At 44.3% G+C, this 22,098-nt stretch overlaps 1 protein-coding gene, 1 long non-coding RNA gene and 1 pseudogene across 11 annotated transcripts in view; 2 read left to right on the plus strand and 1 right to left on the minus strand.

Moving 5' to 3' along the window:
* The window catches only part of Gbp6-ps3 (guanylate binding protein 6, pseudogene 3), a 186,684-nt pseudogene that overhangs the window by 20,684 nt on the left and 143,902 nt on the right, over positions 1 to 22,098 (plus strand). The window lies entirely within an intron of this gene.
* Positions 1,504 to 8,360, plus strand: LOC148001189 (uncharacterized). 3 transcript variants are annotated; one of them, XR_015637238.1, is made up of 3 exons: positions 1,560 to 2,304; positions 6,734 to 6,881; positions 7,371 to 8,360. It is a non-coding gene; the product is annotated as an uncharacterized LOC148001189 (long non-coding RNA). The 3 variants fall into 3 exon arrangements; XR_015637237.1 differs by lacking the exons at positions 6,734 to 6,881; positions 7,371 to 8,360 and adding an exon at positions 4,920 to 5,361 and having other exon boundaries at positions 1,504 to 2,304; XR_015637236.1 differs by lacking the exons at positions 6,734 to 6,881; positions 7,371 to 8,360 and adding an exon at positions 4,902 to 5,361 and having other exon boundaries at positions 1,907 to 2,304.
* Abcg3l4 (ATP-binding cassette, subfamily G (WHITE), member 3-like 4) overlaps positions 14,473 to 22,098 on the minus strand; it is a 40,079-nt gene continuing 32,453 nt past the window's right edge. For 5 of the 7 annotated variants that reach the window (XR_015637234.1, XR_015637233.1, XR_015637232.1 and 2 more), the window contains 3 exons: positions 18,319 to 18,408; positions 17,407 to 17,492; positions 14,473 to 15,342 (listed from right to left, as the gene is read on the minus strand). Coding sequence is in view for 4 of the 7 variants with exons in the window: in XM_087584643.1 (XP_087440769.1) it covers positions 15,153 to 15,342; positions 17,407 to 17,492; positions 18,319 to 18,408 (366 nt within the window). In the remaining 3 variants the exon portion in view is untranslated. Of the gene's footprint in view, positions 15,343 to 17,406; positions 17,493 to 18,318; positions 18,409 to 20,085; positions 21,875 to 22,098 lie in introns of those variants that run through there. The other 2 variants (XM_087584644.1, XM_087584642.1) reach the window with 1 other exon arrangement.

Below are 22,098 nucleotides of genomic sequence, written 5' to 3' on the forward strand. Positions count from 1 at the left end.
CCCCCCGGAAGCCCTGACCACCATGTACTTTTTGCTAACTCACTGTTATGATTATAGCGAAAATAGGTAACATACACGTATGCCTCATTTACTCCACCAATCACATCCCTGTAACCATACATCTGCTTCTGTAAGCCTGCTTCTGCTCCCCAATGCCCTATAAAAACCCGTCCCTGGTTCTGCTAGGCGCGCCAGTCTTCCATATTGACTGGGACGCCCACAGATACCTGTGTATCCTGATCAATAAAAATCCTCTTACAGATTACAGCCTGTGGACTCGGTCTGGTCATTGGGCTTGAGGATCTCCCTCCTGAGGGAAGATTCTCTCTGAGAGTCTTACATATGGGGGCTCGTCCGGGATGGGAGATCCTCTGCCTAGAGACCACCGACCACCCTCCGGGAGGTAAGCTGGCCAGTGTTTGTCTTGTCCTGTCTTGTCTTGCTTTGTGACTTGTTCTGTAAATGCTTAGTTACTTGGCTTGGGTTTGTATTTGGGCGGGCCAGAGAAGGAGCTGACGAGCTCGGACTTCTCCCCCGCAGCCCTGGAAGACGTTCCAAGGGTGTTTGGAGCCTGGTTTTTCGGGGCTCAGCCTGTATCGGAAGGATACGTGGTTTTGGGTTGGAGGAGAGAGGAGAGAGCCGGATCCACTGAAGGATCCGGACCCTCATCGCCTCTGTCTAAATTTTTGGTTTCAGTTTGACACCGAAGCCGCACGGTGCGTCTGTCTGTCTGACTGTTGGAATTGTTTGTCTTCTTTGTGTCCTAATTTTCTTTGAACATCTGTAGAAATTGGTTATAGGATGCTTTGTCTTGGTCTTGTTTGTCTGGGTTGTTTTCTGTGGTATTGTCGAGTGTCTTTTTGGCTTTTGTTTCGTTTTTGGACTTTGGATAGACAACTGTGTTTAAAATCTTGGACTGACGACTGTGTTTGAAATCATGAAACTGTTTGCTTTGTTTGTCAAGGAGTTTTACTTGGTCCTCTTGGTGCTTAACTTGGAAATAATTTGCTTGAGAAAAATTGTTTTATCTTTCTCTCTTAGCCTCCTCCCCAAGGAGAGATGCCCCTCCCTTTGCTCCCCTTGTCCAGTCTAGCTGCTGTTAACAGTTGTGTATGAAGAACTCCAGGTTAGTGAGTGACCCTGTCTGAAGCAGGTATTAACAAGAGCCTGAAAGCTTTACCTTAGATCCTGAAGAAAAATTCTCCCTGTTGCTTAAACATTCACAGCTTCTAAGGAAGGGACAACACAGAGTAGAAAAATATAGGGGCTGAGGGTGACAAGCATGCAGGCCTGCTAGCAAGCTGCAGGCTGCGCGTGGGCAGTGGCGCAGCTCTGGCCAAGTCAGCGTAAGAGGAGTTTCAAGGTGATGAGGCCGGCCGGCTTTGACAAGAAGATAGCGTAGAGTTAGTGGTTGTTTTATGAGACTTTTGGCCCTGAAAAAAATAATAATTCCAGTTGCTGCCTTCAGTGGCCAGACCTTCAACACTTGCTCACAGAAGGAGAGCATTCATTAAGAGAAGTTCTTTAAGGGAGCCTGCCTTATCTGCTGGCCCTATTCCAAGAGAGGAGTTGATCTCCAACATTAAGTAACCTTCCCTGTTAGTCATCATTGACATGGAGAGTGCCTTTGATCCTATCCCCACAGCAGCCAGTTCCTGCCCCTGTGGTCAAAATGCCCCAGGTTGGGGGACAAAAAAGCCCCTAAAATAGTTTCAAAAAGAATCTACAACAAACTGAGAAGAACTTTGTTTTGCCAGTCAAAATTTAGAATTCAGGCTTTGGCTGTGGCCAAGGTCAGGATTAATGTTTTCTTTTCCATGGGCCTTTAACCCAGTGAGACAGTTTGGTAGAGGGCTGCTACTGAGGTCCTGAAAGTCCCAGGTGAACCGGTTACAATTCTTTTGTCAGCCACTTGGCATCTAGCACCCAGGTCCTAACCATCTCTCCATCCTTTTGTTATTAGTTCTTAAGTCCAGAGAGATGGTCGGTAACAGATCAGCTCCCTCTGCTTGCCGTTCTGTTTCACAGACACAAAGCTTGTGCTTATTTTTACAACAGCCTTTTTGTCCCAAAAAGTCCTCCTGGTTTAGCTGTGTGACTAAATGCTATTTGTCCTCTTCAGTGGACCTCTATTCTCAAGATTCTCTTGTTTTCTCACCATCCCATTTGAGATGCTTGTTAGTAACTGTTACAGGTCTTCTTTACCACCGAGGAAAGACAGAATCCTACTAGAGACCAGAAAGAATGTTCCAGACATGGATGGAAGGCCCTCACTCCTGACTGTTGACTTGAATACCCCTGAAGGTAGGGAGTGCTCCGGGTCTGCCACCAGGCTCCAAGGGTGGGTCTCCGAGGGGCTGGAAAATGCCCCACCAATCTGGCTAAGATAAGGAAAAGATATAAAGAGAGAAAGTTACAGAAATTTGAAGGGTTAAGCTAAGTTGCTGAGAGTTAGTATAAGTTACAGAGAAAGTAAAGTTAAAGTGTAGTTACATAAGTGGACAGCATCTAATAGCTGTAGAGGAAGATACAGAAGATATGAGAGAGAGACTGAAGAAGAGAAGAGAAAAAAAGAAGAAAGAAGGTAAAAAGAACAGGAAGCTAAGGAAGAAAAGAGACAAAAGGAAAAAGAAGCTAGAGAGCTAAAGAGGGATAAAAGACAGGAGAGGAATATATACTGGCCACAGTAGTTAGGGAACCTAGGAAGACAGTACCTGGCAATGAAAAGCTCTCAGGGAGAACTTTCCCTCGGGATGGAGACCCTCCAACTCCAAAGACCAGACCGAGACACCACAGGATGCAATCAGCAAGAGGATTTGGTTTATTGTCGGGATACACAGGCACAGGCACCTGCGGGCGCTTCAGTCACTCGGGGGACTGGCGCGCCCCACGGAACCAAGGATGGGCTTTTATAGGATTTTGGGGAGCAGAAGCAAGCATACAGAAGCAGATGCATGGTTACAGGGATATAATTGGTGGATTCTAATATGGCAAGGGTTTAGCCCGGGGGCAAGTTTCCTAGCTACCTTCCTGAAACATAACGGCTGACTCGGCCCCCCAAGGGTTCAGCCCGGGGGCAAGTTTCTTAGCTACCTTCTTGGAACATAAGGACTGACTCGGCCCCCCACCAGGGTGTGGGACCTCTCCCGGGGCTTTTCTCATTGTCAGGTGCTCAACTGCAGTCGTCCTGTTGCCAGGCCTTCAACCAAACACATCCTGCTTGGCAGCCGCTGTGTACTCAGTGTTCTAACCTTTCCCTGAACCAGTCATCTTAAGTATAGCCTTGTAAAATGGCGTTACTGCTGCTAAGCTGGGGTCTTTCAGCAACAGAAGAGAATTCCTAGCTAAAGATCAGTGTGCCTATCGCAAGGAAAAAGGACACTGGGTCAGGGACTGCCCCAGAAAGAACAAGAGGGGCCTCTCCAGCAGCCCGGAAGGCAAGCCTCTTGGTCCTAGAGTGCTGGCTATGCGCTAAGATAGAAGGGAAGCCTGCCCAGTTGTTTTGTGAATACGGGGGCCCAACACTCTGTGCTCCTACGCCCAAATGGGCTAGTGTCCAGCAAAAGACCTTGAGTACAGGGGACTACCGGCAACAAATGATACTCATGGACTACCCGAAGAACGGTGGAGCTTGGCGTGGGCCGGGTATCCCACTTGTTCCTTGTGATCCCAGACTGCCCCTACGAGTCTAAACCCTGCAACCCTGCTCCCGGACCCCGACCTAGACACCCCCCTTTATGACTGTCAGCAGGTGCTCACTAAAGCACAGGGGTGGCATAAAGATCTGACTGGCCAGCCACCAAAGAGGGTAGATGCCATCTGGTTCATAGGTGGGAGCAGCTTCTTACAGAAGAAAAAAGATGGGCTGGGACAACAGTGGTAGATGGAAACAGAATCATTTGGGCTCAGGCCCTACCAGAAGACACCACTACTCAGGGGGTAGAGCTCGCTCCCCTCACCAAAGCCCTTGAGCCGAGAAGGAGACTTAACATCTATGTGGACAGCACATATGCCTTTGCTACAGCCCATCAGCAGAGGGGCCTGCTGACATCTGAGGGCAAGAAAAAAAAAAGAGATTCTGGCTCTGTTAAGGGCCCTACATGACCCAGCCAGGCCGAGGAAGAGACTCTGGTACACCTCAACGAGAAAGAAGATCCTGCTACAATTTTTACAGGCAGAGGCCATGGTAAAACAAATACATCAATGGACTCACTTAGGGGTAAGCAAACTCATCCAGACGTTTTCAAAAACTAAATATTATGTTACAGGTCTCAAGTATCTCTTAGAACAGATAGTGCACTGATGTATACCATGCCAAAAGGTAACTGTTTTCAGGAAAGTTGACTCTGGTAGGAGGCTCCGTGGGGAATGGCCTGGATCCTACTGAGAAGTGGACTTCACAGAGATAAAACCAGGAAAATATGGTTATAAATGTCTCCTAGTGTTTATAGATATCTTTTCAGGAATAGATAGAAGCTTTCCCCACCAAACATGAGACGGCCTCTACAATCATCAAGAAGATACTGGAAGAAATCTTCCCCCGATTTAGAATGCCCAAGGTAATCTGGTCAGACAACAGTCCTACTTTCGTTGCCAAGGTAAGCCAGGGTGTGGCCAGATATTTAGAGGTTGATTAAAAATTACGTTATATTTACAGACCTCAAAGTTCAAGACAGATAGAATAAATAAATAAAATTTTAAAAGAGACCCTGACCAAATTGACCATGGAGACTGACACAGACTGGGTGACACTCCTTCCCTCTTGCTCTCTTCAGAGCAAGAAATACCCCTTCCAGATTCAGCCTTACCCCCTTTGAGATCTTATATGGGGCCTCAGCTCCCCTGACTGTATTAGATGATGTTACTGAACCAACATGTCATAGTAATAATGATTTATACAGAAAGAAATCTGCTCACAGCTGACAGCAGCCTATGCCCCGGAGACCCCTGAGACATGTCATCAGTTCCAGGTTAGAGACTACAGCTACACTGAGCCCAGACACTCGAGCCTCGCTGGAAAGGACTATACCTGGTGATGCTGACCACCCTGACAGCCGTCAATTCTCAGCCCTCACCAGCAGCGTACTAGCTGTTGGGGCTGAGAGCTGGGACCTAGAGGGACACTCAGATCTTCAAAAAGCTCCCTAGACTTAAGTGACTGAGAGGTTGCTATAATGCTCACTTGAAGAGTGTGTTTTAAAAACAAAAATTTCATGTTTGCCTGTTTGCCCTGGGTTCCCTCGGAATAGGTGTAAGGATAGGCTTGATTTTTATTGCAAATGATATAACATTACATATGTTAGTACTCCTAACACTTCTTGAGACTGTGCCTCAGGGATCACAATCTATATAAGTTTAAAAGTTCTAAAAGACCTTGGTGTATAGGTTCAGATAGTGTCCAGATTAAAATCCTGATGCTAAAGACTTAATAAGACACAAAAGAGAGTTAAAAATTATTTAAGGCTATCTAGGTGCTACAAGGACAGCACAAGGACATCTACAGTTGCCCTACAATACAAGGCTTATAGAGAATTAGGAACTGCCATTGACTCAGATATAAAAAGAATAAAAAAGACTTTTTAGCTGACCTCCAAGAATACTTAACCTCCCTCTCAGAGGTAGTCCTTCAAAATAGGAAAAGATTAGACCTGATATTCTTTAAAAAAGGAGTCTGTGTGCTACACTAAAAGAAGAATGCTGTTTCTATGCAGATCAGACAGGAATAATAAGAGATACAGACTTTCAGTCATTCAAACTTTTGTGCTGAGACAACAGTATCAGATGGTGAAACAACAAAAAAACAGAGGTACCTTAACCAAGTTGAGTGGAAGATTCCACTCAAAGACAAAAAAAGAAAATGGGGGAATGAAAGACCCCCTCCCAGAAAGGGAATTGTACAAGCCCAAGGCCCTCAACTATAGAAGTAAAAAGTAAGTTTTTAGATATGTGGGACAAGCTGACCCATCATTTAAACGAAACAGACCAGAAAAGAAAACAAAATGCAGAAACCAGACTAAATTATGGACATTGCTCCATGGGCCACCTGGCAGGAAAAAGAAACAGTCCCTGACCCCCCGGAAGCCCTGACCACCATGTACTTTTTGCTAACTCACTGTTATGATTATAGCGAAAATAGGTAACATACACGTATGCCTCATTTACTCCACCAATCACATCCCTGTAACCATACATCCCTGGTTCTGCTAGGCGCGCCAGTCTTCCAAATTGACTGGGATGCCCACAGATACCTGTGTATCCTGATCAATAAAAATCCTCTTACAGATTACAGCCTGTGGACTCGGTCTGGTCATTGGGCTTGAAGATCTCCCTCCTGAGGGAAGATTCTCTCTGAGAGTCTTACAAATAGAATGCTGGAATATGGACTAAAGACATAGGAAACCTATTCAGTGAGACATTATTATTAGAAAGTCTCCTCTATCTATTGAAATACTAGGACATCCAAGTACAGAAATAATTAGACCACCTGATAGATGACCTAAAACAGTCTTGTCTTATGCTGAGCTTGCAGAACAGGAGAACAATACTGCAGGGTACTACAGAGGGGTGCCAAGGGACTTACAAAGTACCCAACTGACAAACCATTCAGAACAACAGGGCATTTCTTGATAGAAATCTTCAAGGCCAGAGCATGGAACGATGCACTCTGAGCACTCAGAAAATAACTGAGAGCCAGCATGGCAACAGAAAAAAGTGTCCTTTTAAAAACCTTCAGGATGGGTGTGACTAATGCAATGTGTGACCACTGCGCCATCACTGAAGAAGTTACTTACAGGAAAATTCTAAACACAAGGAAGAAGACACAATCAGGAGTGCAGGAGAAATAAATCTTGCAGTTCTAAGGAACCAACAGCAGTAACTCGGTAAGTGCTGGTGAGCTTTTCATCAACGTGATGCACGCACACTGGAGTCACCTGTGAAGAAGAGACCTCAGGTGAGCAACCGTACCCATCAGGTTGGCAAGGCTGTTGGGGCGTTTTTGATGGATGATTGATGTGGGAGGGCCCAGCCCACTCTGGGTTCCTGGAGTGTTTAAGAAAGCAGGCTGAGCAAGCCATGAGGAACAACTAGTAACGCGTATTCCTCCATGGTCTCTGATTCAGTCCCTGCCCGAGTTCCTGCCTTGGTGTCTCGCAGGGATGGATTGTGATGTGGAAGGGTTAAGCCAAATAAACTTTCTCCTCCCCAAGTTGCTTTTCATCATGGTGTTTTACCACAGCAATAGAGAGCAAACTAACATCCAGACAGCAAACTTCTAGGAAGAAAAAAAGAAGCCGAGGGAGAAAAATCTAAAGATAAAAGAAGCCCCATTAATTTATTAATTAATTTATAGGATTTCATTCATCCCACAGGTTTTAACCTTGACTCAAACATAAATAGAATTGAAAAGCAAAAATCAGTAAGCAATCACTGATTGCAGCAGGAACTCACCGAGCTGGCAGAGGCATACCAAGACTGAAAGTGAAAGGAGCAAGAATGAACAAATGGGACCTCATAAAACTGCAAAGCTTCTGTAAGGCAAAGGACACTGTCATTAGGACAAAACCACAACCAACAGATTGGGAAAAGATCTTTACCAATCCCACATGTGATAGAGGGCTAATATCCAAAATATGCAAACAACTCAAGAAGGTAGACTCCAGAGAGTCAAATAACCCCATTTAAAAATAGGGTAAAGAGCTAAAAAAAGAATTCTCAGCTGAGGAATATGGAATGACTGAGAAGTGGCTTAAAGAAATGTTCAACATTCTAAGTCATCAGGGAAATGCAAATCAAATCAATCCTGAGATTCCACTTCACATCAGTCAGAATGGCTAAGATAAAAATCTCTGGTGACAACAGATGCTGGCAAGGATGTGGAGAAAGAGGAACACTTCTCCATTGTTGGTGGGATTGCAAGCTGGTACAACCACTCTGAAAATCACTCTGGAGGTTCCTCAGAAAATTGGACATAGTACTACCTGAAGACCCAGCTATACCATTCCTGGGCATATACCCACAAGATGCTCCAACATATAACAAGGACATGCTCCACCATGTTCATAGCAGTCCTATTTATAATAGCCAGAAGTTGCAAAGAACCCAGATACCTTTCAATAGAGGAATGAATACAGAAAATGTGGTACATCTACACAATGGAATATTACTCAGCTATCAAAAACAACGAGTTTATGAAATTCCTCCAGGTAATCAGGGCTACTGTGAGAATCCTATCAGCAGCACTATACTCCACGGGGAATGACTGAAATTACTTCCTCTAACATCAACATGGAGCCAAGGGTGACCTTTCCATCAACTATTATTTAAAATAAGTTTGAGTCATCAGAGCAGTAAGTCAGGAGAAAAATACAAAAGAGATACAAACCAGAAAGGAAGAAGTCAAATTACCCTATAAGTAGATGAGATGCTTCGATATTTAAAATCCCTCGGGACTGGCAGAGCGCTTGCCTGGCGTATGCAAGGCTCTGGATTTGATCCTCTAAACCGTACAGGATGAAAAAGTGTCTGAACAGCATCCAGGGTTCAACCTGATGGCTCTGCACAAGGCTGATGATCCGAGTTGTAGCCCCAGAACTCCATAGAACTCCATAGAAAGGAGATTAAGGAGCCATGCCTTGGTAATCCCACCACAGAATTCACGTGGAAGCTGAAGGGCCATCTGACCTGGAACACTGTGCTGAATGAAACATGGGAGGGACTTTGCCTCAAAAGTTGCAAGAACTGACTTTACAAGTACCCTAGGATCTCCCTCCACAGTGTTCCGCCCCGCCCCGCCCCGCCCCTTCCCCAGACCCTGAAAAGTCCCAGAAACCCTGCTGAAAAGCATCTCCGGATTTAAATAAGCAGCGTAGGTGCTGGAAACATGCTTGAGCACCTGCGAATGTACCCGGAAGTACAGACTGTGCACTGTAAATTGGAGAGGTGTCTAATGTTAACTCTGAAATAATAAAGCCAGTCCTGTTCTCCCACACTCACTGCAGGCAGATGCAGGGGGGAAAAGAGCAACTCACCGCGCTGCCCAAGGAGCCTGGAGCCTCTGCCAGAGTCCCTTGCTTCTTCCCAGAGGCTGCCAGGGAAGGAAGGTGAAGATCTGGCTGTGATCTGGGCGGAGCAGGAAGAGAGGCTTGGAAGTTGCACGCCATGGGGTGGGGAGTCAGGGTTCTTATGAGCTAAGTGGTTGGGGTGCCACGGGGTCAGCAAGACTGAGAGAGCTGGGCAGTCCGCACTATGCCCTAGATCAGGGTCGAATCAGTGCTGGATGTTGAGGATCTGACATCTGGATGAAGAGGGGGAAAGAAAAGTAAAAGTGTCCTTTTTTCCTCTTATTAATTGGATTGGCGGCGGGGTAGCAATCAGAAAGTGAACATGAGCATAAAGCAGAAAGGGACAAACAAGGGGTCATGACTGCAGGGGATTTGTTTCCTTGGGCGTGAAGGTTGTTAATATAACTTCGTTTGTCGTTTCTTTTTATAATTCAAGAGAACAATTGTTCACAGTTGTAATCTTTGTAACTGAGAGGCTAAGGCAGGAGGATTGGGTTTGTGTGCCTTGGCTAAACATTGAACTTTTATCTCCAAAAGAACAAAAAGACGGAGTGATTGCACTTGGACTGTTAACCTGGGTCAGACGGTGCTCTGTGTACAGCAACGGAGGAATCATAGAACCGTTAAAGTTAAAGGTTGAAGAGTGAATTTCACTACCCAACCAGTTTTAACATTCTAGCCTGGATCAGGGAGGAAGAAGCATATCCTCCCCGCCCCACCCCCGCTGCCCCTCCCCAGCAACACACACCTCTAGCTGAGGAACTGTAGACAGTTGGTGACTGCCAGGGGAGGAAAAGTCAGTCAGTTTTCTTCAGGAGAGTGGTCCTCGGTGTGCTGACTGACCAGGGGAGGTTTTTACACTGAGGAGTGTATGGGCAGCTCTGACTGGACTCCAGGGGTTATTGAAGGAGAGGAAAGAGGGAGGAGGAGGAGGGCGAGAGGAGGGAGGGAGAGAGAAAAGGAGGAGGATGCTGCAGTTGGGAGAGGACTCTGAGGGGAATCCTGTGGGAAGGCAGCAGTGGAGATTAAGTGAGGCTGACTGTGGTTAATCCATCCTATGCATTAAATTCTTGAAATTCTCAAAGAATAAACATTTTAAATAGCTTTCGTTAGGATTACCTTTTACTGGAGTCCAAATACACACAAAGCGAGAAGAGGCCGGGGCAGTGGACTGACTTCTAAGCATAAGGTCCTGAGTTCAGATGCCAGCACCCAGGGAAAAGCCTGCCAATGGGAAGGAGAGGCATGAGGGTCCCTGGGGCTACTGGCCAGCATTCTGTCTGTCAGAAATCCTCCAGTTCATTCCTCAGGTTCAGTGAGGGAGGGAGGGAAACACCAATGTCACAGAATGCAAGATACATTTACCATGTGACACATTTGTAATTGTGAAATTCAGAGGGTTTTTTTTTTTTTTTAACAGTGCATTGAGAGCACTTCTGGGATGAAGGGTAAGAATACACACCTATAATCTCAGGACTCATAGCCTGAGTCCCAAGGTTTCCAAGTTGAAGGACAGCCTGTGCTACATAGGAAGTTGTAGCCTGGGCTAGAAAGACTGCTTCTGCCCTCTACTTGGAATCTAGAACATAAGATTTTCAGGTATATCCTTATGAATTTCTGAACTTTGTTGGTATCTGATGTAATATGTCTACTGTCGGTGTGCATTTTTCTTTGCTAGTTTGCTAACAGTTCACCGATCTGGCTTCTCTCTTCATTTATTGTTCGATGACATTATTGTATTTTTTTCTGTCTCACTGTTGTTCAGTTCTACCCTGCTCTCCCTTCTTCACGTCTGCTGCTGTCTGGTTTGCCATGTTCTTGTGTTCCCAAGGCAATGAGGTGGATCACTGAACATTGCTTTAAAAATGAAGAGAGAAGAAAAGGATAGGAAGACAAGAGACTCAGAGTGTAGACTAAATGTCATGTCAGCAACACCTAACCGTGTCTCTCATGGATATCATGCAATAAATTCCCAGACAGAATAAGGACATTTTTCATAATATGCCTATTTCCTCATAATTGGGAGAATTGAGCTGAACTCCAACCTAAGAGTCTACCCCAGTCCTTGTACTTAACAGCTGTAAGAGCAACTACCACTTCATTTTATAAAATAGCCATTATTATAAAAAGTGAATGAGAGTCTACTGCATTCTCAGTGAGCTTTTCTACTGATGCCAGTGAGGACTGGAAGGGAACAATAGCAGGCAGGGAACTCTTGACACACAAGCACTCATCGGTAGACTTTCTGGATTGTGTTTTCCACTTCCTGCACAGGCTCTAGTGATGAAAGCTGGCAAGGTGATTACTCCATTTCTCTACTCTGTGGTAGTGGACTCTGGAAGTGATTAACAAGGTCAGACAGCAGAAGGCCACAGAATCAGGACCTGATACACGGTGATCACTTCCGGTCCTTCTGAGTTCGGGCTGAGGCCCTTGGGTCTGTTTCAGAGTTGCTCTCCCGGGTTTGGCTCTCACACCTGGTCTCTAATGAATACTCCAGAAAAACAGATCCAGGATTGTGAGGAGAGACAGAATTCAGTAAGTGGGGTGTTTGGTGCACATGCATGTGCACCTGCTCAGCGCCAGCACACAGGTGGGTCGGCAGCCACACCCTAACTGGAATGCTGGGACAGTGGAGGTGGGCAGACTTCTGGAAATCACTGGCCCATCAGCCTGGATAACCACTGTGCACAAGCCAAAAGAGAAAATTGTCTCATAAATAAATACATTGTCTCAGTTTGGGTTTTATTGCTCTGAAGAGACACTATGACCAAGAACTCTTACAAAGGACAACATTTAATTGGGGTGTCCTACAGGTTCACGGGTTCAGTCCGTTATCAATTAGCAGGAGCAGGGCAGCGTCCGTGCAGGTAAGGCTCAGGAGGAGCTGACAGTTGTACATCTTGATCTGAAGTTTGCTAGGAGAAATCTGGCTTTTCTGCACTGGGTGGAGCTTCAAAGCCCAGCCCCTCAGGGGTGCACTTCCACCAACAAAGCCACACCCCCTAAGAGTGCTGCTCCCTTTGTCAAGCTTGCTCAAACCACCATGACAATCTTCCTAAAATTTCTGTATGCATGAAAACTTTGAAGGTGAAACCAAAGGTAGAGGTATCCTGCTGTGACTCCAGCGGGTTGGGAGGCAGTGAGGGCAACATGGATTTTGGGCAAGTTAATAAACTGAGCAAAGATAAACTGACTGAGAAGTGGGTGGGGACAAGGCCCGGAAGTGGGTGGGAACAAGGCCCGGATATAGAATACACTGTAGGTGGCAGGAATGAGCTATGAAATCTCTGCCTCACTGGTCAAAGCCTGAACCCCCTAGGAGGCACAGAACAGGATTGGGGATGAAGTGGCTCATGTGGGCAGGCAGCAGCAGCACTGAGGTAAGTCCAGAGAGACCTAAATGGAGGACAGGAAGGAGGATGAAGGTCCCCTAGCTGAGTACTAGCCTACTGTGGCAGCTGTGAATCCCTGCTAGAGAGAGATTTTTGTGGTCAGCAGAGTCACAAAGGAATGACTGAATGGGGGTAGGGGTGGGGGCCAGCAGGAAGGACAATGGAAACACTGAGTCTATAACAAGAGCCAAAATGGATATTTTGTTATACTACACATCAATGTTTAAGATGTTTAAAAACACTGATGAGTATCACTGATGAGTACTTTCCTTTTATGGAAAAAGAATGAATGAGGGAGTTATGAAAGGTAATTGTAGAAACACAAGGGCTAGACCTGTGAAGGTGCAGATATAGCAGCTAGTAAACAATAGCCTGTAATCTCCAGGGCTGCAAAGGATCTTGGGAACTAGCAGATCTGGGAGTGGGCAATTGTTCCAAGAGGTAGTTTGTACAGACAGAAATGTGGAAGACCAAGTCCAAACATCTGTGTCTCAGGAGAGTTCCTTTTGAGAGCCTCTAGTCAAACCGCACACCACCAAGTTAATCCTGGAGGTTAAGTTACTTTTCACATCCAGAGTTTACCCTGAAATGTCACAATGAAAGATAAAAGTTTTAAAGTTGCCCCCCTAGACACAAAGTTTAGAGCAGAAGAAACAGGTTAGGCCTCAGAATTGTATGTTCCAGGAAGCCTCTCCTGGGAACTAATGGACCATGAAGTTAAAAATCTGAGAAGCAGGAGACAGCTTCTCCTAGGAAACAATCCTGAAAAACAGAGAGTTTCTCCTTGTGATTTTTCACTGGTATTCTTTACACTTTCCAATGACACCATCCCTGCCCCCTCGGTTGTGCTTTCTCCCTTTAAATACCCCTTCTCCCAGCTTCTCCGGGTCAAACTCCACTGCCGCTGCGTGGGATATGAGTCTCGACCCCAGTGCACTGGTTCCTATCTATAAACCTCATGTGATTACAGCAAGGATAGTCTTGTGTGAGTTCTTGGGTGGTCGCTTCATCGCAAGACTTGAGTGAGGGTCTCCTCGCTCCGGGGATCTTTCAACAAGAGCCATTTCATATCATGAAAACCCTGTCTTTAATTATGGCTTTAATTATAGCCAACGCCCTCAGTTAAGACTCCTGAACCATTACACATCACCACAGAGACGTATCCCTCTGTGCTGGCTATTTTTATGACAACTTGGTCATCAGAGAGCAAGGAACATCAATTGAGAAAATGCCTCCATAAAATAATACTTTCTTAACTAGTGACTGATGGGGGAGGGCGCAGCTCATTATGGTGGTGCCATCCCTGGGCTGGTGGTCCTGGGTTCTGTGAGAAAGCACGATAAGAAAGCCATGTGAAGCAAGCCAGCACTCAGCACCCTCCATGGCCCTTCCAGCAGCTCCTACCTCCAGGTTCCTGCTCTGCATTAGATCCAGTCCTGACTTCCTTAAGTGGTGACCACCAGTGTGGAAGTGTAATCTGGATAAACCCTTTCCTCCCCAACTCGCTTTTTCCATAGTGTTTTGTTTTAGCCACAGAAACTCTGAGACACTTCCCTTAAATCTCACTTCCTCAATGAGCTGACTGGGAATGTTTTTATAGTCACTCATTATGTGTGGGCTTTGGCTTGTTTTTGTTTTGACATAGTGTCTTTTGTAGCCCAGGTTAGCCTCAAGCATAGTATGGAGCTGAGCATGACCTTGAACCTGATCTTCCCACCACCAATCACGGATCATTGGCCATTACATTCTCACTGTAGAGATGAAACTGATATCAATGGGTGTAAAATTTTCTAGGACAAATTCTCCTTTTCCAGGTTAATTAAATTGATGAATTATGTCTCATGATTTTTATGGATGAGACGAACTAGCATGCAATACTTCCTAATGTTAGTTTGGGGCTTGGACTCTGTAGTTTATCTTGTTGTTTTGTCAATTTTTAAAAACCATCGCTGATTTACAGAATGAGATACCAAAATTTTAAAAAGGAAAACTTCATTGGATACTTTACACAAAAGTTGCTTTTCTATAATTTTATTTTTAAAAATATACAATTCCATATATAATGCATTTCAGCCATTTCCCCCTCCGTCCACCTCTCTCATTTTCCTTACACTCCCTTCAAATACTCTTCTTTACAAGTCTCTTTCTCACATCCACATCTTTGTCTTATGACCCACAGAGTTTAAACAGGGCTGTGTGTGGGATCAGAGTGTTTCGGACTTTCCACTGGAGTCTCTAGGCTCAAATGTGAACATACATGTGAAATCAATGACTGCCTCTCCCCCATGATCTGCCAGTAGCCAATAGTTGAGCAGAATGGGGGATGGACCCATTGAGTTCTCCTCTGCTCCTTCTGTGCTGATGAGGGATCCAGTCTTCTGTAGGTAGCCGTAGAGTTGAGACACAGACCATGGTTGCCTTGGCTGTGCAGGACCACAATATTGCATTTCCACTCCTTCTTCTCATATTCTGGCTCCTGCACTCTTTCTACTCTACAATGCTCTGAGCTATAGAGGGCACGCAATAGGTGTCCTGTTAGAGATAAGCACTGGAGTGTCCCTTAGCCCTGTACTGTGAGCAGCCATGAGTCTCTACGTTCATCAGTGTTCACAGCAGAGGGATCCTCTCTGGGTCAGGCTGGATGTAGCATTTGTCCAGGAATACAATTACAGACATACAGAAGATACTTTGGTATTTAGTTAAACAACTGAAGAAAATTCCTCCCCCGCGATCTAAGAACTTCTAATGTCTTAACCTGTAATAACTGCACATAGGTAATTGTTAAGAGGATAATCATTATACAAGCTAAAGCCAGGTGATTCTCCCAGAAGCCCCACGATGAGAGATCGATGCCCTGGATCGCCAAGAATTCTTCACCAGCACATCTGTAATTCAACACACACAAAGGTAATGTCAGAGTTTATTCAATATATTTATTGTTGCTTCCCTTAAAAACTCATAATTTCAACACATTAAAATTTTCATGAGGGGCTGGAGAGATGGCTCAGCGGTTAAGAACACTGACTGCTCTTCCAGAGGTCCTGAGTTCAAATCCCAGCAACCATATGGTGGCTCACAACCATCTGTAATGAGATCTGGTGCGTCTGCAGACAGCTACAGTGTACTTATAATAAATAAATAAATAAATAAATAAATAAATAAATAAATAAATAAATAAATCTTTAAAAAAATTTTCATGAAAATTTTCTCCCTTTTATTTAAATGACAGTCGTCATGATATGCTTAGGAATTTGTTATGTAATAAGAGAATTAACTGAAACTACTTGAGTCAGGCACCTGAGTTAATTTCAAAAACTATCCAGAGAAGAGTAGCTACCATATCTACTTGAAAGCCTGTAGGATGGAGACCTAATAACCACGGCAGCTTTACACAAATGCACTGTGATCCAACTCTGTTCACTTCATGGTGTTATTTGTTTCTAAATCCATAATGCTGCTCTCTACGAAGGGGAAAAGCATGGGTCAAGTATTGCTACTCCTCTAGCAGAAAATCCCAGCTTTCTAAAGACACGGACACTCCAAGGACTTTGCTGACCCAGTAGACAGTCACGCTCAAGAACAGAAGCATGGAATTCTAGACCTGGGAGCAGAGGAGAACAGAAGTTGCAGGCAGGAGTCAGTGAATTTCTGTCTGCTCCTGTACTAAGACTGAAGTAACAACCACAGAGCTTAGCTATAGGACATCCCTAGCAGCACAGGTGACAGACTGAGCCTGTGGTAGCAGTGGGAGCACAGCAGTGTGCAGTGGGCCTGACATAGATTAGCATAGGAGCTGCTGTGAAGAATTCTGCATAGAGCTACAATTGCTGCCTGTGTCTCTCCATCCCTGTGACTCTGTTCCCTTGTATCTCTTAGGATTTAGAAGAGCACAAATCTTCTGAAAGAGCAGATTTCTTCCTCTTGAGAGGATGAACCTATGAGGAGGAAGAATGGGGATGGCCTCCTCTGCTTTCACTTTCCCATCCATGTCCTCCTGACCAGGAACTGGAAAGGAAGTTGTATTAGAAGAGCCCAGGCCACACCAGGAGAGAGAATATGTGAGAAATAAGGTCTCTCTCCAAACAGGTTTTCTCATCAGTAAATCAAAATGAAAAATTTTCTCTGCAATTCTTCATTAGTATTTTGAATATTCATGAGAGATTTAACATATCACAATATTTCTCTCTGCTTTATATATGAAAATCAAATCATGAGAAAAATCACACAAAGTGAAGGTATTGTAATTTTAAAATAGATCAGTTTTGGGGTTGGGGATTTAGCTCAGTGGTAGAGCGCTTGCCTAGCAAGCGCAAGGCCCTGGGCTCGGTCCCCAGCTCTGAAAAAAAAAAAAATCAGTTTTATCAAAAATCTATGTTTTTATTTTAATAGTATTAGACAAGAAAGATACTTTTCTCAACATGCTGAATTGCAGGTCACATTCTCTGATAGGACATTTTTCACACACACACACACACACACACACACACACACACACACACACACGCGCACACACACACACAGAAACACTAGTCTTTGATTTCTTGACATCTTCCAGAGTGTGAGGCAGAGGGATGACCCTGAATGCTGGCAGGCAAAGCTCACCCTTGCTGTCCCGACCTTTTCAGGATCAGCTCATAGGTAACATACCATATACATTTAGAAACTATATGGCTTTGTTAGCCTATCAGAGCAGCTTATGTCAAACTCGAATGTTCTGAAACTCAAATCCACAATCAAAGCACCAAAACCCTTCTCCATGATGCCCTAAAGAATCTTTTCTGCACATTATCAATACCACGGAGTAGTGTTGAAACTATGTCCTCTGGTGCACAGGGACTCACTCTGGGGAACAGGCAAAGGACAGAGTGTTAACCCTGGTCTTACCAGCAGGTCCCCTCTAAGTCTAATGCTAATTCTATGCCCCATCATGACCCTGAGCTCAAGCTTACATTACATAGTTATGGCATCTACTGAGTTCTTCCGTCTTGTGTTCTGGACAGAAGTTTTGTCCGAGGAACTCATTGTGCAGCAAAGCCTGTAACAAAAGCAGGAGCAGGGAAAGGAAAACAGACTTATATTTCATTTTCATATGTTTCCAAAGAATAAACACAGCTATATCTTCAAGTACAATCTTTACCACTATTTGTAAAACATTAAAAAACAAAAACCTCAACCACGTTCACAGTCCGCTCAGTCCACCAGTGTCCCCATCTGGACTGCTCCAGAATCCAAAGGCTTATGATTGAAATAATGATGTTTCCCGTTGACTAAAATGTGAAGTCTCTAACTAAATTACCCCACGCATCCTCCTTCTTTGCCCTCTAATTTTGCAACCATAAGAGCTATGATTAAAACAATACTATTGGGTTATAGGAGGAATATGTTCTTGCTTGTTTTCATCAAAACCAGCTGTAATTATGGGAGTAAAAGAACACTGAGATGCACTCCGCTGCAGAGAAAGCGTGAGAGCCAATATGGCTGTGAGTATTACATGGTTTCTGTTTCCGGTAATTTCCTGATATGAACTATACATCGTAGTCTCTGACCCGGTCATCAATTCTTCACTGGACAGAAATACTGTGGTTCCTTTTTAAAAATTGTATTGTCTACCTTTCCTCTTTGCTCTGAACTTTCTCTCCCCCTTCAGTTCTCAAATAACACGTGACATGGGAAAGGCACAGGTGACTTACTGACCTTAGGCCAAGTTAAACTAACAGGAAATTGTTCCTCTTTTGCCCCTGGAAGGACATTCCTAGGCAGGAGCTGGTTAGAGATTATTGCTGATGGAAGGACCTGGGTGGGACTCATTTTGGTTACTATAATTGGAGACCCCAAGTAGAGTGACAGAGAGGACAGCTTACCTTAAAGCCATAATGAAGAATGAAAAAGTATTGAATCCATGAGAGCATAGGTGGGAGGCTTCCGGAATATAGTGATAAACCTGAAAAGATCTACAAAGAGCAGAACCAGTCCCGTGACTAAGAATCCTAGACAAGTAACTTCCTCTTCAAGACCCCCACATCCTTCTGACCATCGCTGCTCTTGGCCTTCAGATCAGATCTTTAAAAACATTCTTTCAGTTAACTGTAATCCAAAGCCTGCACTCTTGGCAAAGCCAGGGTTCTCTGTGGTTTTTGAAGGAAGACCCTGTCACCCCGCTCTGCAGAATCCAAACCATAGAGATGCTTATGCTGTCTTCAAGATGGCATGCGATCCGCACACACCCTTAACTCTTTAAATACCTCCATGCAACATACTTTTAATCATCCCAGATTCCTTATTATATATAATTTGTGTAGCTACATAGTTTATATTGTGTAATCCTTGGAGTGGCGATATTCAGAACAGAAACATTATTTGATATATAGTTTAATATATTGTTAATATATGATTAGTTGAATCTCTGACAATATTACAGGTCAAATGTAGTTACTTTTCTAATAAAACTAGGGACAGTTAGGAACATATCCTGAAAGAATGCTTTCTTGGCTCATTTTATGTCAACTTGACAAAAAACTAAATTCAGTAGAATGGAGGGAATCTCAATTAAGAAAATGTCTCTATAAAACCATTTGTAGTCAAGGCAATGGGACATTTTTTATTATTGATTAATAGGGCAGAGTCCAGCCCATTGTGGGTGTTACCATCCCTAAGCTGTGGTCCTGGTTTCTATAAGAAACAGGCTGAGCAAGCCATAAGGAGCAATCCCATAAGCAACACCCCTCCATTGCCTCTATATCATCAGTTCCTGCCTCACTGTTCCTGCTAAACGTGAGTTTCTGCCATGACCCCCTTTGCTGATGAACATATACAAGTATAACCTTAATAACCCTTTCTTCCCTAACATACTTGAGGCGTAATGTTCCCTTCCAGTAGTAGAAACCCTCACTAGGATGAACACTGAGCATCCTACACGCACTTCCACTTCCACAAACAAACAAGACGTTATTTATAAGAGTGTTGACTCTGTTCATGACCAGGAGTAATTTGGTATTCAATTAATCTACAGCCTTAAGACAATTTCAACCCTAGAACTGATAAACTACGCTGATGAAGAGGAGCAGAAAAAGTGCCCAATCCCTCATTTTAAGAAGCTACCAAACAGAATCATACAGAGTTGCCAGAAAGGACTGATGGGGATAAACAAGAGACAGCTCATACTTGTCCTGTCTCATCTTCAGTATACCAGAATAGTCAAAGAAATGACAGTGTGTGTGCATTCAGACTTGACCTGAACAAATGCTTATGTATAAAATACGACATTCAGCTTCAGAACTAGTTTTTAAGGTCACATATAGAAAATGTATACAATGACCAGTTGTCTTAATGTCTTAATTGCTGTGATAAAACACCATGACAGCACACACAGAAGTCAGAGCCTTTTCTAAACACAAATTATAAACATAATGGGAAAGAAATGAGGGGGGAAATTTCATTTACAGTAACTTCAAAAATGGGGAAGTGAATATCTTGGAAAAAATCCAACCAAGTGAAATATTTCTACAATAAAAATGTTAAGAAACTGAAAATAAATAAATTGAAGAAGATACTAAAAGACAGAAAGACGTCCTATGCTTATATTCTATAAGACAAATATTATGAAATATGCATCCTACCAAAACCAGTCATTAGATTCAATGCAGTCCCCATCAAACTTCTAATATAAATTACAAAAATTGAAAAAAAACCCCTCAAATGTCACATAGAAATAAAAAAAAAAAAAAAAAAACCAAAAACAACAACAACAAAAAAAACCCAAACAGATTAGCAAGAACAGTGCTGAACAATAACAACAGCAAGACTGCTGGAGATGTCACCACCCACTGCGGGGATCACCACCCACTGCAGGGACCACCACCCACTGGAGGAAGCACCACCCACTGGAGGGATCACCACTCACTAGGGGGATCACCTCTCACTGCAGGGAGCACCACCCACTGTGGGGATCACCACCCACTGGGGAGATCACCACCCACTGGAGGGATCACCACCCACTGGAGGGACCACCACCCACTGGAGGGATCACCACCCACTGGAGGGATCACAACCCTTTGGTGAGAGGATTCATCCCCCGCTTGTATGAGGAATAATTCTTCTTCTCCACTGATAGGAGGGTTTCTGGAGGTTTGCCTGAACATCTGGGAACAAGAGCAGCAGACTCTAGCAAGCTTTATCACCCCACGTGCCCTTCTCTTATAAAGAGTCTAGCATGCTGTTTACTCTGTAGGACCAGTGTCCCATTCAAATTAAAGGAGTGATTCCCTGGCCCGAGCCAGTGATTCCCTGCCTAGAAAGCTTAACAGAGTGAACTCTAGCAACACTAGAGTGCTGTTAGGATGCTCCTGAGAATTAACTTTAAAGGCTGCCTGCATGATTCAAAGGGGAAAACTTGGGACATGTGAATTTGTCCCAAGAAAGCTTTTGGATTTTTTTCTAAGTAAGTCTAAGACTTGATACTCACAGTTGAACACTTAGTAGAAAAGCTGCTTTAGTTATAATGAAAAATTTTTACTATCATTTCTAAAAATCATATACAGGATTTTTTTTTTTTTTTGGTTCTTTTTTTCCGGAGCTGGGGACCGAACCCAGGGCCTTGCGCTTCCTAGGCAAGCGCTCTACCACTGAGATAAATCCCCAACCCCATAAACAGGATTTTTAAATCATTAAGGCTTTTCCTGTGTGAGACCATCTGTTTCTCTGAGCATTGTTATGTTCTGTCCCCGTCTGGAACCTTCTGAACGGTGGTTTCAGTTCACATCTCAGGAAAGGGGCCCTCACAGTTTAGCTTCTGTTTGTTTTCTGTTTTGTTTTGTTTGGTCCCCTAGCAGGAAATGATGGGCTGGTAATTTTTAGCAGAGGAGTCTTGGCGAAACTGTAATCTAAGAGAGTTTCCCTGGGGAGAAGGCCTGTAGATCTGCTGAAGCAGGAGGGCATTGGTTTCCCTTCTTTGATGGACAGAGACCCACAACATCAGTAGAAGGTGATGGATTGACGCAGAGACCCCCAACATGCAGAGAAAAGAGACTGCAAAGGATCCAACCATGAACAGGAAGTCTGCATCGCACCTCTCCTCCCAATGCTTAGGGATCATGGTGAGGTCAGATGAAAGACTGTAAGAGCCGGAAGCAGTGGGTACAGTGAAGCAGGGCCATCCAGTCACAATTGTGCAGTGACACATGTGAATGCAAAACAGTTGTGACAACATGTGAAATACTTGACCTAGATCAAGGCAGCAGCATCCCAGAATGGAAGGGAGAGGTGGACATGAAGTCCCACCGTTAGCTCAGGAGCTATTGGCAACTGCTGGCTGCTGGGAATGGGGAGCCATTTTTCTTTAAAGATGAAGCCTCTGGAAGCCAGCCTTTGCTTCAGTATATGGCTCTATACACAGGCACGCGCAGACAGTCTACAGTGGCCCTGTTTATAAAAAGCGAAACAAAGCATGAGGCAGGATGGGAGGAGAAGTGAGCCTGACAGGAAATGGAGCAGCTGCTTTTCAGATGCTCATACAGCACCACTTGCAGGAGTTTGTTCAGCCTTCAGTTTCCAGGGTGATGAGAGTCCATCTTGGAAGGGGGTTATGGCAGCAGGCGGCAGGCATGAATGTGGAATGAGGAAGCCGAATGCTCACGTGTTCCCAT

Source organism: Rattus norvegicus, chromosome 14, assembly GCF_021556685.1.
Source record: "Rattus norvegicus strain SHRSP/BbbUtx chromosome 14, alternate assembly SHRSP_T2T, whole genome shotgun sequence".
NCBI classification, from domain to species: Eukaryota; Metazoa; Chordata; class Mammalia; order Rodentia; family Muridae; genus Rattus; species Rattus norvegicus.